We start from the raw sequence: 22702 nt of genomic DNA on the forward strand, positions 1-22702 counted from the left end.
TCTTGGGACAATGGAGAGTGGGAGGTACAGTGGGAATGGGAGTGGAGGGAGAGGATGTGGTTGTAGGTGAGTCACGTTTGCTGTCTTTGGGTGCAGGTGCAGGAGGGATAGGCTGTCGTGAGGTGGATGGCTGTTGGGTGGGTGGGTGGCTGCGTTTGTGTGGTGTGGAAGAGGGGGTGACAGACACAGTGGGAGAGGACACAGGGGACGTGTAAATGGCAGTGGGGGTGGTGACTGCACGTGTGCGGACTGGAGTGGAGGGTGTGCTGGTGATGGAAACACTGGCTGATGGTGAGGTGAATGGAGGTGTGAGTGTAGACGTCACAGGGAGGGAGGAGGGAGACGAGGAGGTGGGGGTCACAGAGGTGGTAGTGACTGTTGGCATGTCTGCATCGGAATGTTGCGTGTGTGAATGTCTGCGTGATCTGTGGTGCTTATGTTTGGATGAGCTTCTCTTGGGTGTTGAGGTGTGTGCAGGCTGGTCTGATGGTGTGGGTGGGACAGGCAGAGGAACAGGAGACTGGGAGGAGGGAGTTAGTAGAGGGAGGCAGGAGACAGGGACAATGGCTGCCGTCAGTGCTGAGGCCAGAGCCTGGAACGATCGCTGATGGGCAGCCTGACCCGAATGAATGCCCTCCAGGTACGCATTGCTGCGATGAACCTCCCTCTCCACCCCCTGGATGGCATTCAAAAGGGTAGTCTGCCCAACAATGAGCGTTCGGAGGCGGTCAATGACCTCCTCACTGAGGGCAGCGGGGGTAACAGGGGCAGGGCCTGAGATGCCCGGCTTCCTGGCAGAGCGGGCACGGGGCGAACGCTGAGGGGCTGCTGGGAGGGCGGAGATGTTGCGCTGGGTGGCGGCTGTACCTGTAATGGCGGGGGGCACGGATGGTGCCACCCCCGCAAGGGAGCTCCCTTCCGAGGACGTGTCCGTGTCGCTGCAGGGTCCAGTCGTCCCCGTCGTGGAGCTCCCCTCGCCCTCCGTCTCACTGGTCCAGTCTGACTCTGTGGCATGGCCCTCCTGGGCCATGTGAGATGCAGCTCCCTCCTGCCCCGATGCCACTTCTCCTCCGCCTGATGATGCTGATGCACTCAAGCACAGAAAGACAAACAAAAAGGGGGGGGAGAGAGAAATAAAGGGATATTGAGTACATGGATCTCCGGTACAGTTAGCGGACATGACAGACACAGATGCCCCCTGCACTAAGTTGCGCACTTGTGGTCCGCTACGCATTCCGTGGAACATGCCCTACACGCCTAGAGTTGACAACTGCACCCATGGATGACACGACCCAGGGATGGCTGTACTGACAAACTACTGAGGGTGGTGGCTGGGGACACAGGGGCTTACGGGGGTGCCCAGCCTACAGATATCGCCCTGGCCTAGGGGGACCCACAGCCCTCCTCCCCCACCCAGACACCTCCACTGCGCGACAACAGAGTAGATAATGCTTGTACTCACCCCCTTGTGTCTGCTGTGCTGCCCTCACGCGCCCATCCAAATCAGGGTAGGCCACCGCCAGGATCCGGAACATCAGGGGGGTCAGTTGACGGCAGGCACCCCGCCTACGTTGGGAGGCCATCCCCAGCAGAGACTCGGCGGTCTTCTTGGTCCCGCGGCGGATGTCCTCCCACCTCTTGCGGCAGTGGGTGCCCCGTCGATGGTGGACCCCCAGGGTCCGGACTCCCTTGGCGATGGCACGCCAAATCCCGATCTTCTCATGGGCGCGGACCTATGTGACACGTACAGGGAGGGAGAAATACCACGTTCAAGTTTGTCTGCATTTTCCCTGCCAGTGGCCCAACGCCCCCCATCCCCGCCAGGCCCCCCGCCATGCCCCCCGCCAGGCCCAACATGCCCCCCATCCCCGCCAGGCCCCCCGCCATGCCCCCCGCCAGGCCCAACATGCCCCCCATCCCCGCCAGGCCCCCCGCCATGCCCCCGCCAGGCCCCCCGCCATGCCCCCGCCAGGCCCAACATGCCCCCCATCCCCGCCATGCCCCCCGCCATGCCCCCCGCCAGGCCCAACATGCCCCCCATCCCCGCCAGGCCCCCCGCCATGCCCCCCGCCAGGCCCAACATGCCCTCCATCCCCGCCATGCCCCCCGCCAGGCCCAACATGCCCCCCATCCCCGCCAGGCCCCCCGCCATGCCCCCCGTCAGGCCCAACATGCCCCCCATCCCCGCCATGCCCCCCGCCATGCCCCCCGCCAGGCCCAACATGCCCCCCATCCCCGCCAGGCCCCCAAGCCAGCCAGTGGCCCCAAATCCAGATTGAATTAAACTCACTTGTTGGTCTGGAGGACCGTAGAGTAGCGCATACTGGGGGAGGACCCCATCCACAAGTTTCTCCAACTCCTCTCCAGTGAAGGCAGGGGCCCTTTCCCCAGGCGCAGCAGCCATTGTCCCTTCCAGACCGAGGTCACAGCAACACTTACAGTATAGGTCCTCTCCTGTGAAAGTTCAAGTCGCAAGTGGATTAGTAGATAGAAAATGGCGGTCACGTCCGCGGCGGTGCGTACCGCGGCGGTGCGTCCCGCCACCGCCGGCGCCCTTCGCCATTGGCTCCTGAAACCCATAGGCTTCAATGTTAACCAATGCGGCTTCGCGCCGCGGTCTTCGCCCGCCGCCCGCCGCAGTGTGCCACGCCAGCGCATTGACCTCACATCCCACTGTCTCACTTCACAGGTCAGGCAGCCGCCATTTCCAGGGCCCACATGGCTCTATTTCAACTGCGTCACACAGGCCTAGGCCTTGCATAGCCACTCAGACACGCCATTCACTGCATAGAGAATCGTTTACTGTGCTAGCTGTGAGTACGTACCTGTGGGTTGCTTGACTGTGTGCTCCATGTTGTCCTTCCTAGGCACCGTCCGCTGGGTTTGGCGAGGAGACGGATGAATCCTCCCGTGTACCGACCGCTGGTGGACCTGTCGACAATGGAAGAACGCCACATTATCCTGACCTACCGTCTTAACCGTGCCACTATACATGAACTGTGTGCCCAGCTGGAGCCCGACCTGATGTCCCCCATCCGCCAACCCACAGGGATTCCCCCTCTGGTGCAGGTCATGTCAGTACTCCATTTCTTGGCAAGTGGGTCATTTCAGACAACAGTGGGAATTGCTTCTGGGATGTCTCAGCCCATGTTTTCGAAGGTGTTATCCAGAGTGTTGTCTGCCCTGATGAAATCCGTGAGGAGCTACATCATTTTCCCTGAGGTGGGCGAATTGGCTACAGTGAAGGGTGATTTCTACGCCCTTGGACATATTCCCAACGTCATTGGTGCCATTGATGGGACCCATGTGGCTTTGGTTCCCCCAAGAGACAGGGAGCAGGTGTACAGGAACAGAAAAAGTTACCATTCAATGAACATCCAGGTGGTGTGTTTGGCTGACCAGTACATCTCGCATGTAAATGCCAAATTCCCAGGGTCAGTGCATGACGCCTACATCCTAAGGAATAGCAGCATCCCTTACGTGATGGAACAGCTAGAGAGACACCGTGTATGGCTAGTGGGGGACTCTGGGTACCCCAACCTGTCGTGGCTACTGACCCCAGTAAGGAATCCCTGGACAAGGGCAGAGGAACGGTACAATGAGGCCCATGGGCGTACTAGGAGGGTGATCGAACGCACCTTTGGCCTCCTGAAGGCCAGGTTTCGGTGCCTGCATATGACAGGTGGATCCCTAATGTACTCACCTAAGAAGGTGTGTCACATCATCGTGGCCTGCTGCATGCTTCACAACCTGGCTTTGCGCCGCCAGGTGCCTTTCCTGCAGGAGGATGGTCGAGACGGTGGTGTTGTGGCAGCTGTGGAACCTGAGGAGAGTGACGAGGAGGAAGACGACGGGGCTGAAACAGACAACAGGGACAGAATCATTGAACAGTACTTCCAATAGGACACAGGTAACAATTCAAAGATAATTTAGTAAATGTGAACTACTCTCCTGCATCTCTGCTGCCTGTCTATTTGCCTCAGTGTATGATGACTGAGTTGTGGCTTTTCCCTCCCTATTTCAGATCTGGGGTCCCCACTACGAGTCCTGTGCTTCGTTTCCCCATGGACTACAGCTTTGTGGCAGCTGTTTGTTGACTTCACCATGTACAAGGACATATTTGCACTGTCATGTCAATTACAATATATTGAAATCACAGCCAGACTCCAGATAGTTTTGTGCAAAATAGGTGTTTATTGAAGTGCTCAAAATGGGATGGGTGGTTTCAAGTGGGTGGGGGCTATGGTGAAGGAATGTCCATGGCAGAGTCCAGAGTAACAGTCACACAGGTGCATTGTCCAGAGGCCTGTGGAGAGATGGAGCATGGGCAGTTCAAGGATGGACAGGGTGACAATGTGGGACAGTGGGATGACATCAGGTGGTATCCATTGCTGGCGGGGGTCTTGACATCCTACTCTGTCTTCTTGCGAGATCTCAGGGCCCTCTTGCGGGGTGGTTCTTCTCCTGCAGGAGGTGGGGGTCTGGTGGGCTGCTGCTGTGCGGGGGCCTCCTGTCCACTAGCGCCGGCGGAGGTGGTTGGCTGTTCTTGGTCCAGGCTAGTGGCAGGGGCCCTTGGGTGTTGTTGAGTGTCCGCCCTGGTGTTGACGAGGTCCTGCAGCAGCCCTACCATGGTAACCAGGGTGGAGGTGAGGGCTCTGATGTCCTCCCTGTTCCCCCGATAGTGTTCCTCCTGCAGTACCTGGATCTCCTGGAACCGGGCCAGTACCGTCGCCATCGTCTCCTGGGAGCGGTTGTATGCTCCCATGATGGTGGTGAGGACCTCGTGGAGAGTGGGTTCCCTGGGCCCGTCCCCCCCCTGTCGCACAGCTGCCCTCCGAGTTGCCCTGTTTCCCTGGGCCTCTGCCCCCTGGCCGGTGTGCCCACTACCACTGCCCCCAGGTCCCTGTTGTTGTTGGGGTGGTGGGTTATCCTGGGTGCCCTGTAGTGGTAGACACACCGCAGATTGACGCGCCCTGGAGACAGAGGCATGGGCCCGCTGGGTGGGAGCTGTGCTGGTGTTCCCAGAGGGGTTTGGGTCTGTAGTGGCCTGGGCCTGTGTGAGGGGAACCGACTGTCCAGAGGTCCCCGATGGTCCGGGCTGGTCATCGTGTCCAGGTCGACAGAGCTGCTGTCATCGCTGACGGCCTCTTGGGTGGGGGGTGTGGAGAATTCTGGGCCCTCCGCGGCGGTGTGTTGACGGTCGGGTCCTGCAGGGGTATAGAGGTATGGTTATAGTTTCAATGTGTGGCATATGGGTGTATCTGTGGGTTCCCGTGTCCCCAAGTGCTGGCATTTGTGTGTGGGGGCTTTGGTGAGGGTGGCTTGTGGGGGGGATGTGTATATGCATTGGGCATGCTTTGGTGATGGGTGTCCATGCTTAGTGGACGCATGCAGGCCTAGGTTTTGGGATGTGTGGGTTGTGATGGTGAGACATTGGCGGGGAATAGGTGTGCTGGGGGTGGGGGTGAGGATGGTGGTGGGGGTGAGGGTGGGGGTGAGGATGGTGGTGGGGGTGAGGATGGTGGTGGGGGTGAGGGTGGGGTTCGAGGATGGGGGTGAGGGTTGGGGTATGATTTGGCATGCAGGTGGGGGGGAAGCAGTAGTGAAGCTTCAACTTACCAGTATCCATTCCTCCGCCGACTCCTGCGAGGCCGTCAGGATGCAGGATGTTCAAGACTTCCTCCTCCCATGATGTAAATTGTGGGGGTTGAGGTGGGGGTCCTCCGCCAGTCTTCTGCACGGCGATGTTGTGCCTGGATACCATGGAACGCACCTTCCCCCGTAGGTCGTTCCATCGCTTCCTGATGTCTTCCCGATTTCTGGGGTGCTGTCCCACAGCGTTGACCCTGTCGACAATCCTCTGCCATAGCTCCGTCCTCCGGGCAATGCTGGTGTATTGGACCTGTGTGCCGAACAGCTGGGGCTCTACCCGAACGATTTCCTCCACCATGACCCTGAGTTCTTCGTCTGTGAAGCGGGGTTGTCTTTGGGGTGCCATGGGGTGGTGTGTATGATGTGTGGGGTGGAGTATGTGTATTTAAGTGTGTTGAGTGTGGTGGTGTGTGTTGTTTTGTGTGTGGATAGTGTGTGGGTGATGGTGTGGAGTGGCTGTGGCTGCTAGTTTGTGGATGATGGTGTCTCGCTCTGGCCTTCTTTCAGAATTTTTTTGCGTAGGGGTTTGTGGGTGATGTGGGTGTGTGTTTTATATTGTATTGTGTGTGTGGGAGTGGTGTGTGTATGTGTATCAGGTGTGTGGGATTCAAATCGTCCAATGTGGCTGAGTTTTGTTCGTTTGTGTGTATTCTGACCGCGGCGGTGTGTCCCGCCAATGGAATACCGCGTTTGAATGACCGCCGCGTGGATTCGTGGGTCGTAATGGCATGGGCGTATTTCTGTTGGCGTGGCGGGGGAGGTTTTGTCACCTCCAATTTTCCGCCGACCGCTGGTCTGGCGGTCGGTTGTGGCTGTCGGATTTTCGGAGGTTTGCCTTCTGCGGGTCAGAATGACCGTGGCGGGTTTCCGCGACCGCGGCGGGATTATGGAGGATTTATGACCGGCGGTAAGTGCATTTTACCGCCGGGGTCAGAATGACCCCCATAGTCTTGTCCCTTCGAGTGTGCACTGCATTTCACCACTGCTACTTCTCCTGGTAATTGAATGGCATGTAACAATTCTCTTATTCTTTCACCATTTTCCTGAAGAGGTCATGAAGCCTCTCTGTGACCACAATTGCCCAAAGTCATGCACTATTCCAAATCCGTACTGACTGTCAGTGTAAATGGTGACTTTCATTAATGCAGAAAGTTGGCAAGCTCTAGTAAGGGCTACCAATTCTGCCACTTGTGCAGAGTAAACTCCTTGAAGCCATGATGCTTCCAGAACACCTGTTACAGTACATACAGCATATCCTGCTTTCAGTATTCCCAGTGCATCTCTTAAACATGAACCATCAACAAAAATAACTTGATCATTTTCTTCCAATCGGGTATCTTTGACATCAGGTCTTGGTTTGGTGCAAAATTCAGTCACCTGAAGACAGTCGTGCTCGATGTCTTCAGCGTTCTCAATTTCGGCATTTTCACTGGGAAACAAAGTTGCTGGATTCAACGTAGTGCACCTTTTCAGCTGCATATTAGGTGATCCCAGAATTATTGTTTCGTACCTTGTGAGTCTAGCACCAGTCATGTGCTGCGTTCGGGAACGTGTCAAAAGTATCTCAACTGAGTGAGGGACCATGACAGTTAAAGGGTGTCCCATCACTATTCCTTCACTCTGAGTGAGGCTGATACCAACTGTGGCTACGGCACGCAAGCACCCAGGCAGTGCTGCTGCGACCGGATCCAAAGTAGCTGAAAAATATGCTACTGGTCTGTTTACGCCACCATGGGCTTGGGTCAAGACAGACAAGGAACATGCATAACGTTCATGACAAAACAATGTGAAAGGCTTTGTGTAATCAGGCATACCTAAAGCTGGAGCCCTACACATGCATTCCTTTAACTCAATAAAAGCATCCATTTCATCTCCTTTCAGCTCAATTTCATCCAGTGCCTCTTTCTGGGTCAGTTTCAGTAAAGGTTTTGCTAGAGTTGAGAAATTGGGAATCCACTGGCGACAGTAGCTCACCATTCCCAAAAAGTTTCTCACCTCCCTCCTCGTCTTTGGGGGACTCATCTGAAGTACACTTGTTATTCTTTCCTTCATAATTCTTCGAGAACCTTTCTCTATTTGGTGACCCAAATATTTCACTTTCTTCTGGCAGAACTGTAACTTTGAAGGGGACACCTTATGTCCATTCCTTCCCAAATGGTTCAATAGGGCAATGGTGTCAACTGTGCAGTCATTTTCTGTCTTGGATGCGATCAATAAATCGTCAATGTACTGTACTAGGGTTGACTCAAATGGCAACTCTAACGCTTCCAAATCTTTCTTTAGAATCTGATTGAATATTGATGGTGACTCCGAAAACCCTTGAGGGATTCGACACCAACTGTAGACTCTGTCCAAGAATTTGAAACAAAAGAGAAATTGGCTGTCCTCATGAAGAGGCACAGAAAAGAATGCTTGTGACAAGTCGACGACTGAGAACCACTCAGCATCGCAAGGAACTTGAAACATCATCACAGCTGGATTTGGTACTACGGGCAACATTTTATTATTATGTCATTTATTTTTCTCAAATCCTGAACAATTCGGACCTTTCCACTTGGCTTTATCAGTCCCATGATTGGTGAATTACATGGACTGCTCAACACTTCTTTCAGTACTCCCTGTTTTACAAACTCATCAATGAGTTGTGCGACTTTCATGAGGGTGTCTTGTGCCATATGGTACTGTGGGGTCTGGGGAAAGGTTACATTGGGTTTTACAGTCACTTTCACTGGTTCCACTCCTTTCACCAATCACACCTCTTTCCCTGTCATATCCCACACTTCCTTTCCGACTGTTTCTTGTAACTCAGCAGGAATATCTGCTTCAGTGATCATTGGATAAAGAGTAATCAAGGGATATTCTTCATCGACAGTTTCCACTTCGTCTCCTCCTACACTGTCTTCTTCCTCCCCATCACTACTTGTCTGAATTTTAATTCCAGTGTTTGAACACATAATTGAACATCCCAATTTGCACAATAGGTCTGATATTGGGCTTGAGTCACAAATCACAAATTTATGTGACCCTCGATAGTTGCCAATTTGGACTTGGACTGGATCTGTAATCGGGTTTGTCAGATACCTATTTGCTACTCCCACCACTTGAACTGTCCTCCCTGAAAGTGGCAAATTTGGTACTTCAATGCTCCTAACAGTGGAACGTGTAGCTCCTGTGTCAACCAAGAATGAAACACTATGACCCATAACTCTTCCCTCCACATACGGACCCTTTTGATCAACTTCCAAAGATGCTGCAAGTACACAATTTCCCTCCTCATCTGAGCTTTCAATCTCCCATATATCGTTTATTCCATTCTCACTGTGTAATGGGAATTGGTGTACTGTGTCATTTTGATTCATTCCTTGACCCGTGACCTGTTGAGGAAGCATTGCTTGCTGCTGATTCATTAGTGCTAAGGGTATTTGCATTTGCTGATTAGGTACCATAGGAAAATGCTGTTGCATTGGCTGCAACTGTGTCATTTGTACACAGGGCATTTGCACCTGTTGCGGTTGCATGGGTTGTAAACCCTGCATCTGATTTATATTATTTTGAAAATTTGGATTCGGACCTCTCATTTTCGGTCCTCTCATGGTCTGAAATGCATTGACATCATTGTTTTGCTGACCTACACCTTCCTGCACCATCATTGGGCACTCCCGTTTCCAATGCCCGATGATGCCGCACATGTGACATGGCATCACCTTTTTCATTGCCTGTATACCATTTGTAATCAGAACAGTATTTAAATCAGGACCATTATTCACAAAACCTCCTCGGCCTCTGCCTCTCATTTGCGGCTGAAACATAGCATTTCCCTGTTGCTGCTGCTGCGGCATCTGTTGTTGAAAACCTTGCAACCCTTGCAAACCTGTCTGAGCTGCTCTAAGCTGCATCACCATCACCTTTTCTTTCAATCTTTTCTGCTTTGTCTCAATCTCATCACTGCAGTATTTTGCATAATTCAACACTTCATCGATTGACTTTGACTGCCAACAAATCAAATGCGTTTTAATCATCTGGCTGATTTCGGGTCTCAACCCTTCCACAAATCTGAACACAAAATGGAGCATGTCCTTTGCCTCAATTGTCTCTGTGCCACTGTAATTTTTAAATGCTTTCAACAATCTCTCATAGTACGCATGTATAGACTCTTTAACCTCTTGGGCGGTCCTGTCAATCCTTTGCCAATCCACATTTTTCGACGCAACCTTGGTTTTCAAGTGCTCGATCACCTTGTGGTACAAACTCATTACCGTAGGTGATGGCGCACCGGTGTCCCTATCTCTTTCTGGTTCACTCGTCGGCCAACCTACAGCCCTTTTACAATCTTCCCACAAATCTGCCGGAACCACAATCTCAAATAAAGTATTCAGGTCTTCCCAGAGACATTTCGCGAGTTTCACAAATCTATCTGTCTGTTGATACCATTCAATCGGCTTTTCCCTCAATTTGGGAAAGTCATCTGTAAAGGACTGAATATCGCACCTGTGCCATGGTACATGTACAAGTTTTCCCCCTGCTGTCTCTCTCATTGGTAACATAGTTATCAGATCGTCATTCTGTTGTGCTTTCTCATTCCGTTCTGGGGTACTTTCTTTCTTTTTATCCTTTTTCTTAACCCATCTGCTTTCCCATTTGTCTAAACATCTCCAGACCTGTGCACTCTGCAGTATCTCTTTAAGGTGTGTCTTCATCCCTGCGGATCTCATGTGTTCGAAGTCTTTTGTCTCAAAATCTAACCTGTAACTTCTGCTCAGGTGTTTAGTCTTACCTATGTCGATCTCGTTTCTGTCTGCAATGTCTTGTAATTTCTTATGTATGGTGCTTACCTCTCTCGTAATTCTAGGGCACAGGTATCTTAGCTCTTCTTCTGTGTATGACTCTAATCTGTTCAGACCCATTGTTCCCTCTACCAATTCATCTGCCTCCATGCCCAATCTTATTTTATTCAGGTATTCTTCTCCCTTTCCGCTGGAGGTACTCTGTGGGGAATTCAGGCTGTTGAACCATTGTGTCAACTGTTGCGCGTTCAGTCCCATCAGTGTAGCAGTTACATCAACTGCTACTGATGGTTTCTGTAATGGTTCAATCTCTGATGTTAATGGTACTAATAGTGGTGGCTGTGACCTTACCACGGTTGACGGAGCACAAATTGGGCTAAATTCCGACAAGGACCCAGATCCATTTGGCAGTGCCGCATTTCTGGAGTGGTTTCTATGCATCTTCTCCCTGTCCCACTCTGTATCATTAACCCTTGGTCGCATGTGCTTGAATTTGCCTGTATGTACAGTGGTACTGGTGGACCTACAGTAATAGGCAGGGATATCGCGTCTGGATTCTGTCTGTTCCCTGAATTCTGTGGCATGTTAATCCCTACATTATGGTTCATCATTGCTGGCATACCTAACTGGCTTTCTGTTGTTCGAGTATACTTCGGTCCTTCTTGTGCCTGCTTTTGAGGCATCAAAAACTGTGTTGATTCTGCTTGAATCAACATCGGTCTTTGATAACTCTGTCCTCCCTGCGCCATTGGATCAGAGGTGATGTTGTGCTCATCACAACAGTGGCTTTGAACCTGTGGCTGATAATTATCAGCAGGTTTCAATGTCGGCACATCCGGATACATTCTCTGAATCTGTGGTACATGTGGCGAGAAAGGCATATCGGAAGTGCTTGGCCTCTGAGATATTCTCAGGTTTGGTGTTACATTACCCTGTGCTGGTTCTGGAGGGGCAGTACTAATGCTTGAGCCTTTTTCGCTTTCCACGTATGGTGGCGGGCGATCATTCAGCAATTGTATAATGAAATCGTCATCGTCTGACTCGTCTTCCCTTTTCGAGTTCCTATTGTTCTCTCTATCTCTGGACTGACTCCTGTTTGTCTTATAGGTAGCTTTCCTTCCTTCTGTCTCCGCTTCATCAGTAATTGCTGGAAATAATTTAATCCCCTGCAATACATCTGATCTCCAAACCTTTTGTGTGGTGTCCCACCTAGTGTCCGCTAGTGTCTTTTCTACTTTTCTTATTCTGGTCTCGAACTTCTTTTGTTGTTGGTTTCTAGCTATTAATTCCCAAATTGCTAGTGCCTCAAACTGTGCTGGTCTTGGAGGTACTTTCATATCGTACAGCGCAAATCTCAGATTTTCCAAAACCCTTAGGTTAAACGACCCATGTATTGGGAACGCTACACTCCCATGCTTCTCCGTTAATTTGCACCATTGTTTTAACCAAAGACATGGTGCTACACCCTTTTCTTCAATGGCAATGTAAGCTGGTGTACCTTCAGGCGGTGTTTCTTCTCCTACATTTGCTTTAATATAAACATCTCCCCTCATGGCACTCTTAAATGCTTTGAAAAATTTCATCTTTCCGTCTCTTATTTTCTTAAAATGTGTAATCAATAAGTGACTTTAATTCCCGGAATACTCTTCGCTTGCCTTTCCCCTACCAGTTGCGCTTTGCGGACTGCGTCCAATCCGTGCGCGACCCTTCTCACCAACCAACCTATCCCAGCGCGGCTCCTAGTGACGTCACACCCACACACTGCGGCTGACAAAGTCCTGCGGCTTGTCCTCTCTCATTCAACTTCACTCATAAACTAACTTTTGCAATATAACGCGAGCACTAACCAAAAAGAAGAAAACAAATCTGTCGGTTTACTACAGGAAGGGTAATACAATCGCTTCAGAAACCTTAGGGATTTTTCACTAGCCTCAGCAGTTATTCCATCTTTCTCGGTTTCCCACTTTCGCAAGCAAAATTTGACCCGCAAATTTTACCCTCAACTGATCAATGAACTATTCTAGTGCACTTTAGAATTCGTCAAATCTCAAAGTCGAAATTTTTTCTCGTTCCTCAATATTCATACTGACTCGTTGACCACGCTCGATCAACCTATTAAACCGACCAGATCACAACATCAAACACGTGTCTCATACACTTTTCAACATACTCCGAAGTCTCTTGACCTCGCAGGGCCCGTCTCAACATCAACAACCACGTGGGCAATTTTTTTCTGCACAAAGCGCTACACACACGTGAAGTTCGACGACTTCCCTACTCTCACACTTTGGAGTCACACTCCTCTAAAACTTCAACTGGAGTTTGTAACCCCCCCTATATTCCTCACAAACTTCTCAATTAATCTGCGGCAATAAGCTGTGCAAGCGCAAAACCCTAACTTCACTCATACCGTCACTAGAAACGCCGGAAACATTCTCACACCTCCATGTCCTCCATTCGCAAGCTCTGAGATCCCGGGAAAGTCATTGGGGACTTAGGGCATCATCATCTCTCCAACTTGTTTGATCAAAGAAAATTCTAACTTAACTCCGTTTATGGCTCGGATGGGGTCCCAAAGGGCTAAACCATCAATCTCTGCTACCATCTACTGATAACGCGTCCAGCCCTTATAAATTACCTGTACCTGGACACGTTGGAGGTCGGTGGATCTTTTAACCGAGTCGGGCTCTCCACATCCTAGAATAGTCGAGTCACTCAAATCAATAATCAATAACTGCCGTAATCAGTAATCAATACTCAATATTAGATCAATATAGCATGTCAGAAATCAATAACAGTTGGTATTTCGGCGCACCATGACCTTTCAGTCATGAATAACCACACCAGTTTATTAAAAGTTAGTGAATTTATTTCTCTATATTAACAAAGCTAGCACGATATATATTTGTCTCAAAACCAAATGATACATGTATATGAACATTACTAGCTGTCCATAGCGGCGGAAGAAACGCAATCTACGCAAAATCTGAACAATAATACATTCAGTTATGGCAATGCAAATCACTAATATGACTAATTGTATTTGACTGATTTCATACATTGGTCAGCATAACAAGATCTCAAATTGACATGGTGCATTGAATGAATACCTCAACTAACCTCTAATTAACATTGGCATGTGGGACTTCATGCAAAACGAATTTAGTCAACACAAATTTGGAAAACGTCTAGCTTGGGCCCTATCAAAATAGCAGTTGGTACCTAAAAGGAAAAACACAATGCATAATACATTTATCCTTTCATATTTACCAAATACAAACAGCATTCAAGAATGTCTTCGTCCCTCAGGTACCGGTTCGATCAGCATGGGCAGGTTAAAAAGGGCAAAGTTAAGGGCAAGTTTCCTTGCAGCGGCAAGGAGAATGGGGCAAAGTTACTGCATGGGAAAGACGGGGCAAATCAAAGTTAAAGTCTCTAGGGTGAGAATTCTCAAAGTCTCTTTCTCTCAGATAGAGAAGAGGGCATCAGGGTGTCGTCCAAAATGGAGTCTAGCATCAGGCTTCAAACTGGCATCGAGGAAAATGGCTGACTTCTCTTTGTTCAGTAGGTTTAAGTAAGAAACATTCCAAAATCTGCAGGTTCTTCCATTGGAGGGTTCATAGGTTGGCTTCAAATTGACCAATGAAAATTGTCTTTTACTAGCGCTCATTTATGCATAGACTGTCCTTGGAGCCTTGGAACACAAATTGTTACATGGTTTGCTAATTATTTTTACTATCTGTACCTTCATTGTCCGCACCTGCAGAGACTGACCTTGTATCAAAGGGGATGAAACCGGCCTAGTACGAAACCTTGAAGATAAGTGCATTACTCGTCTCCACTTGAAAAATACAACTTCAAGCAAGAATATATGTTTCATTAGTTCAAAGAAAAGCCACGCAGTTAGAATTTGAGACCAGGCAACTAGGCCAAAGCCTCTACTAAATTTAAGCTAAGCAAAACAATTTTAAACACGAAATCATGGCATACATTTGCAATTATGACGGATTACTACATTTTCAATACTTCATGATTAATAAAGCTTGTTTACAATGATGGCGAACTACCCCGAGGGCACATTTTCCCTCGTACATTATTTATTTTACTAACATCACTCTACATTATATGATTCGAATATACAACACACATGAATATATGTAGGACCCTCTTTTTCTGCGTCATCACACTCACAGCCCAATGGACTAAGGGCAAAGTAGGCAGTAGCACGCCATAGGAACAGTGAAGGGGGAAGAGGGGGAAAGCTTGTTGCGATTAAAGAGAACTAAAGCTACACAAGACATAGCAGTAGGTAGGAAAGAGAACATAATACAAGTGTAGAGGACAGAGAAATTAGTCCTGCTCGGAAAGGTTTAAGCACATATGACCGGAAGAAAATCTGATTGCTTTAATCTTTTTATTTCCTAATAATGGAACTTGATCACTTAAGTATACTTCCTCGCTTTGGCGGATACTCTGGTGTGGACATTGCCAGGACCATCCTGCACCCAACCCCAACCTGAAGATATAGGAGGAAAGGAATTAGCGAGACCGTATTTTTTTTGAAAATGTGACTCTAGAGGACAGGAAATCTGCATTATGTACAAAAATAACAGCAATAAAATAAGTCTCAATTTAAGAACTCTCTCTACAGTTCTGCCTGTAATATTTAATCAACCCTCTCCCGACAAAGATGCTTTAGCGCATATTACTGAGGAGTTGACTGTGAAGAATAGGATCATCAACATTGGGTTTGTTGGCTAGTGCTAATGGGATAAGGGAAAGGGTTTTGGATTTGGCCCTTGAGTGACATATTTGCATTAGGGTAATGAAGAGGAGAATTAAAAATTTCTGATGTTCAGCTTCCAAGCGAGCTGTGTAACCTCGTAAGATTGGTATTTGTACTAAGTGACAAGTGGAATGATCCAGGTCACTTCACCTTTACTCGTGAAACCTGTTGAGGGGCCAGAATGGCCTCACAATAAATTAGTATTGTACATTGGTGGTCCATTTGGAGTGAGCAGGGGCACCCCAAAGTGTGCCACTTGAAAACTGGTTTATTATTCCAAGTGGCCTGAAGTGTAGTTCATAGATACTGTGACAACAAGGAGTGTGTTAGAATTCTTGAACGAAACCCTGAAGAATTAATCACCAACAATAGACTCAGCTGATAACTAAGGAGATGGAGATGTTTCCTTTTGGGGTGATTGGGTGAGAATTAGAAAACAGACAAATGGGTGACTAACGAAAAGAGCAGTCTTTCTCTCCTGGACTGTGTGAAGAAGGGTACAAGGGATGTAGTTTTAGACAGCTGCAAATTTGGAACAATACTAATTATATATTTGTTTTGCATATTATTAGGTGTTGGAATGTGTGAAAGACTGGATATGGCAGATGATAAAGTGGGTAACAAACCCATGAAAAGAGGCTAACCACCCAAAACAACTTATGTTGATTTATTAACTGCAGTGATAGTGAAATTTCTGGATGTTATTTTTGGTCCTGGGTGTGCTTGTGAGGATTGCATAAGGGACTTATTAATGCTCCAGTGACCTTCTTTTGTGAACTTTCTCGGGATCAGCAGTAGTGTCTGTGGAGGATGCTGGGTGGATGTGTACATGAGTGCTTCAATAAAGTATGTACCTAATCATTTCAATTACAGTGACTTCATTAAATGCTATTCTTAGGGCTGGTCCTCTGAACTGATAACCTAGAGGGTATTTTAGCATTTAGTTCCGGGCACCATCTGAGAAACAATTACTCGCAGATGGTGAGAGAATAATTTTGATCTTAATATGAGGCTCATAGTCTTAATCGATTACTTACAGAGAGTGTAATGGTATTTCAGTCTTAAATCCCAGTGTATCCAGTCAACTCTAGTAGCGTTGCCTTCACTATGAGGACTTTGGGCCCCATTTACAAGGTTTTTACTCAGGGCAGCGCCTCAAGGATTCTTGCTGTGCCGCCCAGTTTCAAAAGAAAAGGGCAGTGTTAGAAATGGGGCCTCTGGTTGGCAGTCAGTTTGCACTCTGTCTAAGCAGGGACCCTCACTCTAGTCAGGGTAAGGGAGAAACACACCTGGTTAACCCCCGCTCACCCCCATGGTAGCTTGGCACGAGCAGAAAGGCTTAACCCCAGAAGCAATGTGTAGAGTATTTGTACCAACACACACACAGTAATACACTGAAAACACTACAAAATGGACACCACACTAGTTTAAAAAAATAGGTGATATTTATATAAATCAAATAAGACCAAAACGACAAGAATCCAACATACACAAGTCAAGATATGAATTTAAAAAAGAATAAGAGTCTTAATCCATAGAAAACAGTGAGAACGCTGTTGTTACACAAAAGTACCTGGTTTGCGCCAAAAATAAAGCTGCATGGTCAAACGTGTGCCTGAAAAGTCAGCGATGCATCGATTCCTTACTCTCAAGTGAGGTCGTATGTCATTTCTCCTCCAGTCGGCGATGCGTCGTTTTTCTTCCCCGCAAGAGCGATGCATCGATTTCTGGACGGTCATCTTGGGTCCGGGCAGGCTTTGCGTTGAATTTTCACACTCAGCGATGTCGCGCTTGAAAGCCGGTCGCACGGTGGCAGAAAACCACGCTGAGTGGGGTTTGTGGCGTTATCTCCAGCCGCAATGTGTCAATCTTCCAGCCACAATGCAGGTAGAGTGTTGATTTCAGCCACGTTGCAGATGGTGCATTGAACATTTCTCTGCATGACAGTTGGTGCATGGATTTCTGTCCTTTTCCATCAGCTTCTCCTTTCAAGGGCCCAGGGACTGGATGGGCCACTTGGCAGGGCAGGAATCTCACCAGAGAGTCCAGGTGCTGGCAAGTGAAGTCTTTGATAGCCCTGAGGCTTCAACAACAGGAGGCAAGCTCAACTCAAGCCCTTGGAGATTCTTCTCAAGCAGGAATGCAAAACAAAGTCCAGTCTTTGTCCCCTTTCACAGGCAGAAGCAGCAATTGCAGCGTAGCCCAACAAAGCACAGTCACAGGCAGGAGCAGCACTTCCCCTCAGCTCTTCAGCTCTTCTCCTTGGCAGTAGTTCCTCTTGAATGCTTGAAGGAATCTGATTTTCAGGGGTTTTGGGTCCAATACTTCTACCCCTTCAGGTGTAAGTGACAACACCTCCCTCCACTCCAGCTCAGATGCCCCATCAGGATACGCAGGCTACATCCTAGCTCCCTTTGTGTCATTGTCTAGAGGGAATTCACAAACAGCCCAACTGTCAGTCTGACCCAGATAGGGAATCCACAAACCAGCAGAGTCACAGAAAGGTTTAAGTAAGAAAATGCCCACTTTCTGAAAGTGGCATTTTCAAACTAACAATCTAAAAACCACCTTCACCAAAGATGTATTTTTAAATTGTAAGTTCAGAGACACCAAACTCCAGCTGCTCCGAAAGGGAATATGCACATAAATATTATTTAATGGCAGCCCCCATGTTAACCTATGGGAAAGATAGGCCTTGCAACAGTGAAAGCTGAGTTTAGTAGTATTTCACTGTTAGGACATGTAAAACACATCACTACATGTCCCACCTTTTAACATACACTGCACCCTGCCCATGGGGCTACCTAGGGCCTACCTTAGGGGTTCCTTACATGTATAAAAAGGGAAGGTATGGGGCTGGTAAGTGGGTACACTTGCCAGGTCGAATTGGCAGTTTAAAACTGCACCCTCAGACACTGCAGTGGCAGGTCTGAACCATGTTTACAGGGCTACTCATGTGGGTGGCACAACTAGTGCTGCAGGCCCACTAGTAGCATTTGATTTACAGGCCATGGGCACCTCTAGTGCACTTTACTAGAGACTTACCAAATACACCAATCAGAAATAAGCCAATTACACATACAATTTATACAGGACACTTGCACTTTAGCACTGGTCAGCAGTGGTAAAGTGCCCAGAGTACCAAAAACAGCAACGGCCAGGTGTAACAGGCAGGAATGTCGTGTATCTATATGATAAGGGGTATTCCTGTCCGTTTCCACTGTGCTGACGCACAAGTGGCTGCTGCACGCCAACGCAGGCACCTTTGCACCACGGTGCAAGGGTGTCTGCGTTGTAGGGATGATTGTTTTTGTAGAGGAAGGAGCAACTACTTGCACAAAAACAATCACTGGAGGCGATTTCCTCTTACTATTTGTGCTGTAGTAAAATGATGAGAAGTATTTCTCCTCGCTGTGCCTCCCTCACACCTCCCCTTGGGAGGCGTGTGCCTCCCTCACGCCTCCCCTGGGAAGGCATAGGCTTTTGACGCATTCCAGGTTTACAAATCAGGTAAATCGTGAATGTGTCAAAATCCACGGGTGTTGCTTGTTAACGCCCACTTTGATGCAAAGTAAATCCAAGCAGCAACTTGCACTGCGTTGCCTTGCTCCATATCTAGAAGTCCATGAAAGTCCATGCAAGTGGCTTTGAGTGGCCTTGTAGATATGGGCCTGTGCCACCAGTGCATCACAAAAAGTGACACACCTGCTGTCAGAAATGGGGTCTTTGGTTGACAGTCAGGTTACCCCCTGTTCAAGCAAGGACCCTCACTCTTGTCAGGGTAAAAGAGAATTACCCTCAGCTAACCGCTGCTTACCCCCTTGGTAGCTTGGCAGAGCAGTAGGCTAAACTTCAGAGTGCTAGGTGTAAAGTATTTGTACCAACACACACAGTAACTTAATGAAAACACTACAAAATGACACAACACAGGTTTAGAAAAATAGGAAATATTTATCTAAACTAAACAAGACCAAAATGACAAAAATCTAATATACACGAGTCAAGCTATGAATTATTAAAGATTGAACTCAAAAATAGCGCTTAGAAACAAAAATGCTTCGATGAGGTGTTAACACGGCGTCGTGACGGAGTCGTTCCCAACAAGCCGACACCAGCGGCGCCAGACACGGAGTCGTGTAGACCCCCAAGTACAGTACCTTTGGTGAAGAGTGAAAACAAGTCGATGTGCGAAGTCAGGGATCGTGGCGTTGGTGCGAAACGTTGAGTCCGCGCACTTCGAGCGGCGTCGGTCACGACGTGGTGCAGCAACTTCCACGGAGTCACGGACTTCAGCGGGGCTGCAGCGGCGTCAGGCCTGCGAAGAGTGTCGCGTTCCAGCGAAGGTCGCGGTGTCGGGTGCAGGCGGCGTCACCGGATTCAGCAGCAGCGTCGGTCTGGAGTCGTCCGAAGTCGATTTCCTTGGATTTACACCAGCTTTCCTTTCAAGGGCCCAGGGACTGGATAGGGCACCACTTGTCAGAGCAGGAGTCTCTCCAGAGACTCCAGGTGCTGGCAGAGAGAAGTCTTTGCTGTCCCTGAGACTTCAAATAACAGGAGGCAAGCTCTAAATCAAGCCCTTGGAGATTTCTTCACAAGATGGAAGGCACACAAATTCCAGTATTTGCCCTCTTACTCTGGCAGAAGCAGCAACTGCAGGATAGCTCCACAAAGCACAGTCACAGGCAGGGCAGCACTTCTCCTCAGCTCTTCAGCTCTTCTACAGGCAGAGGTTCCTCTTGATGTCCAGAAGTGATCTAGAGTCTGTGGTTTTAAGTGCCCTTCTTATACCCAGTTTCTCCTTTGAAGTAGGTCTACTTCGAAGTAAAGTCTCTTTGAAATTTGAAATCCTGCCTTGCCCAGTCCAGGCCCCAGACACTCACCAGGGGGTTGGAGACTGCATTGTGTGAGGGCAGGCACAGCCCTTTCAGGTGCGAGTGGCCACTCCTCCCCTCCCTCCTAGCACAGATGACTCATCAGGATATGCAGGCTACACCCCTGCTCCCTTTGTGTCACTGTCTAGTGTGAGGTGCAACTAGCCCAACTGTCAAACTGACCCAGACAGGGAATCCACAAACAGACAGAGTCACAGAAATGGTATAAGCAAGAAAATGCTCACTTTCTAAAAGTGGCATTTTCAAGCGCACAATCTTAAAATCAACTTTACTAAAAGATGTATTTTTAAATTGTGAGCTCAGAGACCCCAAACTCCCCATGTTCATCCGCTCCCAAAGGGAATCTACACTTTAATCAGATTTAAAGGTAGCCCCCATGTTAACCTATGAGAGGGACAGGCCTTTCAACAGTGAAAAACGAATTTAGCAATATTTCACTGTCAGGACATATAAAACACATTACTATATGTCCTACCTTAACCATACACTGCACCCTGCCCTTGAGGCTACCTAGGGCCTACCTTACGGGTGTCTGACATGTAAGAAAAGGGAAGGTTTAGGCCTTGCAAGTGGGTACACTTGCCAAGTCAAATTTACAGGTAAAACTGCACACACAGACACTGCAATGGCAGGTCTGAGTCATGATTACAGAGCTACTTATGTGGGTGGCACAACCAGTGCTGCAGGCCCACTAGTAGCATTTGATTTACAGGCCCTGGCACCTCTAGTGCACTTTACTAGGGACTTACTAGTAAATCAAATATGCCAATCACGGATAAACCAATCACATACACATTTTGTAAAGGAGCACTTGCACTTTAGCACTGGTCAGCAGTGGTAAAGTCCCCAGAGTAACAAAAACAGCAAAATCAGAGTCCAGCACACATCAGCAACTTGGGGAACAGATGCAAAAAGTTAAGGGAGACCACGCCAAGGATGAAAAGTCTAACACCTGCAGAGCAAGATGCATGTAAATAAGCCCCTTTGAGTGCACATTATTTATGTGGTCATTCTATTCAATCGACTTAGAATGGTAATGCCTACCAACTGGGTTGTGGTAAAATACGTATTCTTATTATGTTTCTGAATAAGTTATTATTTTTAGCTTAGAAGGAAGATCATTACTTTTTCATTGACAGCAATACATGGTGCATTCTTTGTAAAAAATTACTTTTTCTCATTTCTGCAGGGATGAGCAGTCAGAGTTTCAATGTTCCCCGGTCAGTGATGCTGAAGCTGAGCTGGTAAATGCCTTTTGGATAAATACTGGACATGAGGCCAGCCTTAAATTTACCCGACAACGCATCCAGCACCTGCCTTCCTTGTGTATGCGGGATCCAGGAGGGAGACCCATCTCATGGTGTATCATGGATCAGAACTCCGAGATAAGGATGGCGTACACCCTGCCAGAATATCAATGCAGGGGGCTCTTCACCCGTCTCCTCGTACACTTCACTACGTTACTCCGGCTACAGTGGGTAGATTTTCCATTTTATTTAATCACTGCACAGCAAAACGTGCAGGCACAGAGAGCAGCTAGTAAAGCTGGTCTCCTGAAGGCCCCTAATGAGTGCGTTCGGTGGATCTATCGGCAACAAAGGAGGGCAACTTAACATAGCAGACTGGAGGTTTTCATAAGGTGACAGGCTCCGATTGTGTCATCTTGTCTTTTGTTCAAAATGCACTTTTATCAAAGTTATGTATTCTATGTACGTTTTTCTAAAATAGAATGGTGTGATTGAGGCTCCACTGATGGAGTCAGAAGCACCCTGCAAGTGACAAGTGGTCCCTGAGAAAACACCAATAAACACAAAAATACATCTTTAAAATGTGATCAATTTCCTTATGAGACAGTAACCCTCTAAGGTGCACAGGTATGCCAAATCAGAGACAAACTGGCTTTTTATCAAACAAGGACAATTCTCAAGGTACTAGCATACATGAAGGGTGCTTGTGAAAGACATGGGCTCCCTTCATCAAGCTTGTCAATCTCCAAGGGGTTGTTGCACATTTCTTTTTCAGGTGGTGCTGGTGCTCTGAAGTTGGTATGATTGCTGGACGGGCATGTGTCCAGGGAGTGCTGGAAAGGAACTGACTGATAGGGGAAGCGCGTCACTAGAGGAGGCGGCGGCAGGCACAAACTCACGGGGCAGGAGCCCTTTAAAAACTGCTTAGCGCTCCCGCATCCGCGGGAAGTGCGTCACTAGAGGAGGCGGCGGCAGGCACAAACTCACGGGGCAGGAGCCCTTTAAAAACTACTTAGCGCTCCCGCATCCGCGGGAAGCGCGTCACTAGAGGAGGCTGCGGCAGGCACAAACTCACGGGGCAGGAGCCCTTTAAAAACTGCTTAGCGTTCCCGCATCCGCGGGACGTGCGCGGGCGGCGCCCGGGCAAAGCCCGGGCCAAGGGCTAGCCCGTCTTGCGCCCGTCAGAGGCTGGGCTGGGCCACCCCTCTTTCATCTCCAGTGAAGGGTGACTATTTATTCATTTTCTATATACTGGGGATCATTTTGGAGCCTTTTTAGTGGGTCTAGTGGGTCTTTAATATTTTTTTATTTTTTAGTCTGTTTTGTTTGATTCGTTATTGA

The 22702-nt window shown here is 48.5% G+C and overlaps 1 protein-coding gene across 1 annotated transcript in view; it reads left to right on the forward strand.

The window, feature by feature from the left end:
- The window catches only part of LOC138287083 (glycine N-acyltransferase-like), a 239255-nt gene extending 217528 nt beyond the window's left edge, over positions 1-21727 (forward strand). Inside the window, exon 5 of the mRNA XM_069227444.1 lies at positions 21304-21727. Within this exon, the coding sequence (XP_069083545.1) occupies positions 21304-21727 (424 nt within the window). The remainder of the gene's footprint in view (positions 1-21303) is intronic.
- The last annotated feature ends 975 nt before the right edge of the window (positions 21728-22702 follow it).

Source organism: Pleurodeles waltl, chromosome 4_1 (genome assembly GCF_031143425.1).
Source record: "Pleurodeles waltl isolate 20211129_DDA chromosome 4_1, aPleWal1.hap1.20221129, whole genome shotgun sequence".
NCBI lineage: Eukaryota > Metazoa > Chordata > Amphibia > Caudata > Salamandridae > Pleurodeles > Pleurodeles waltl.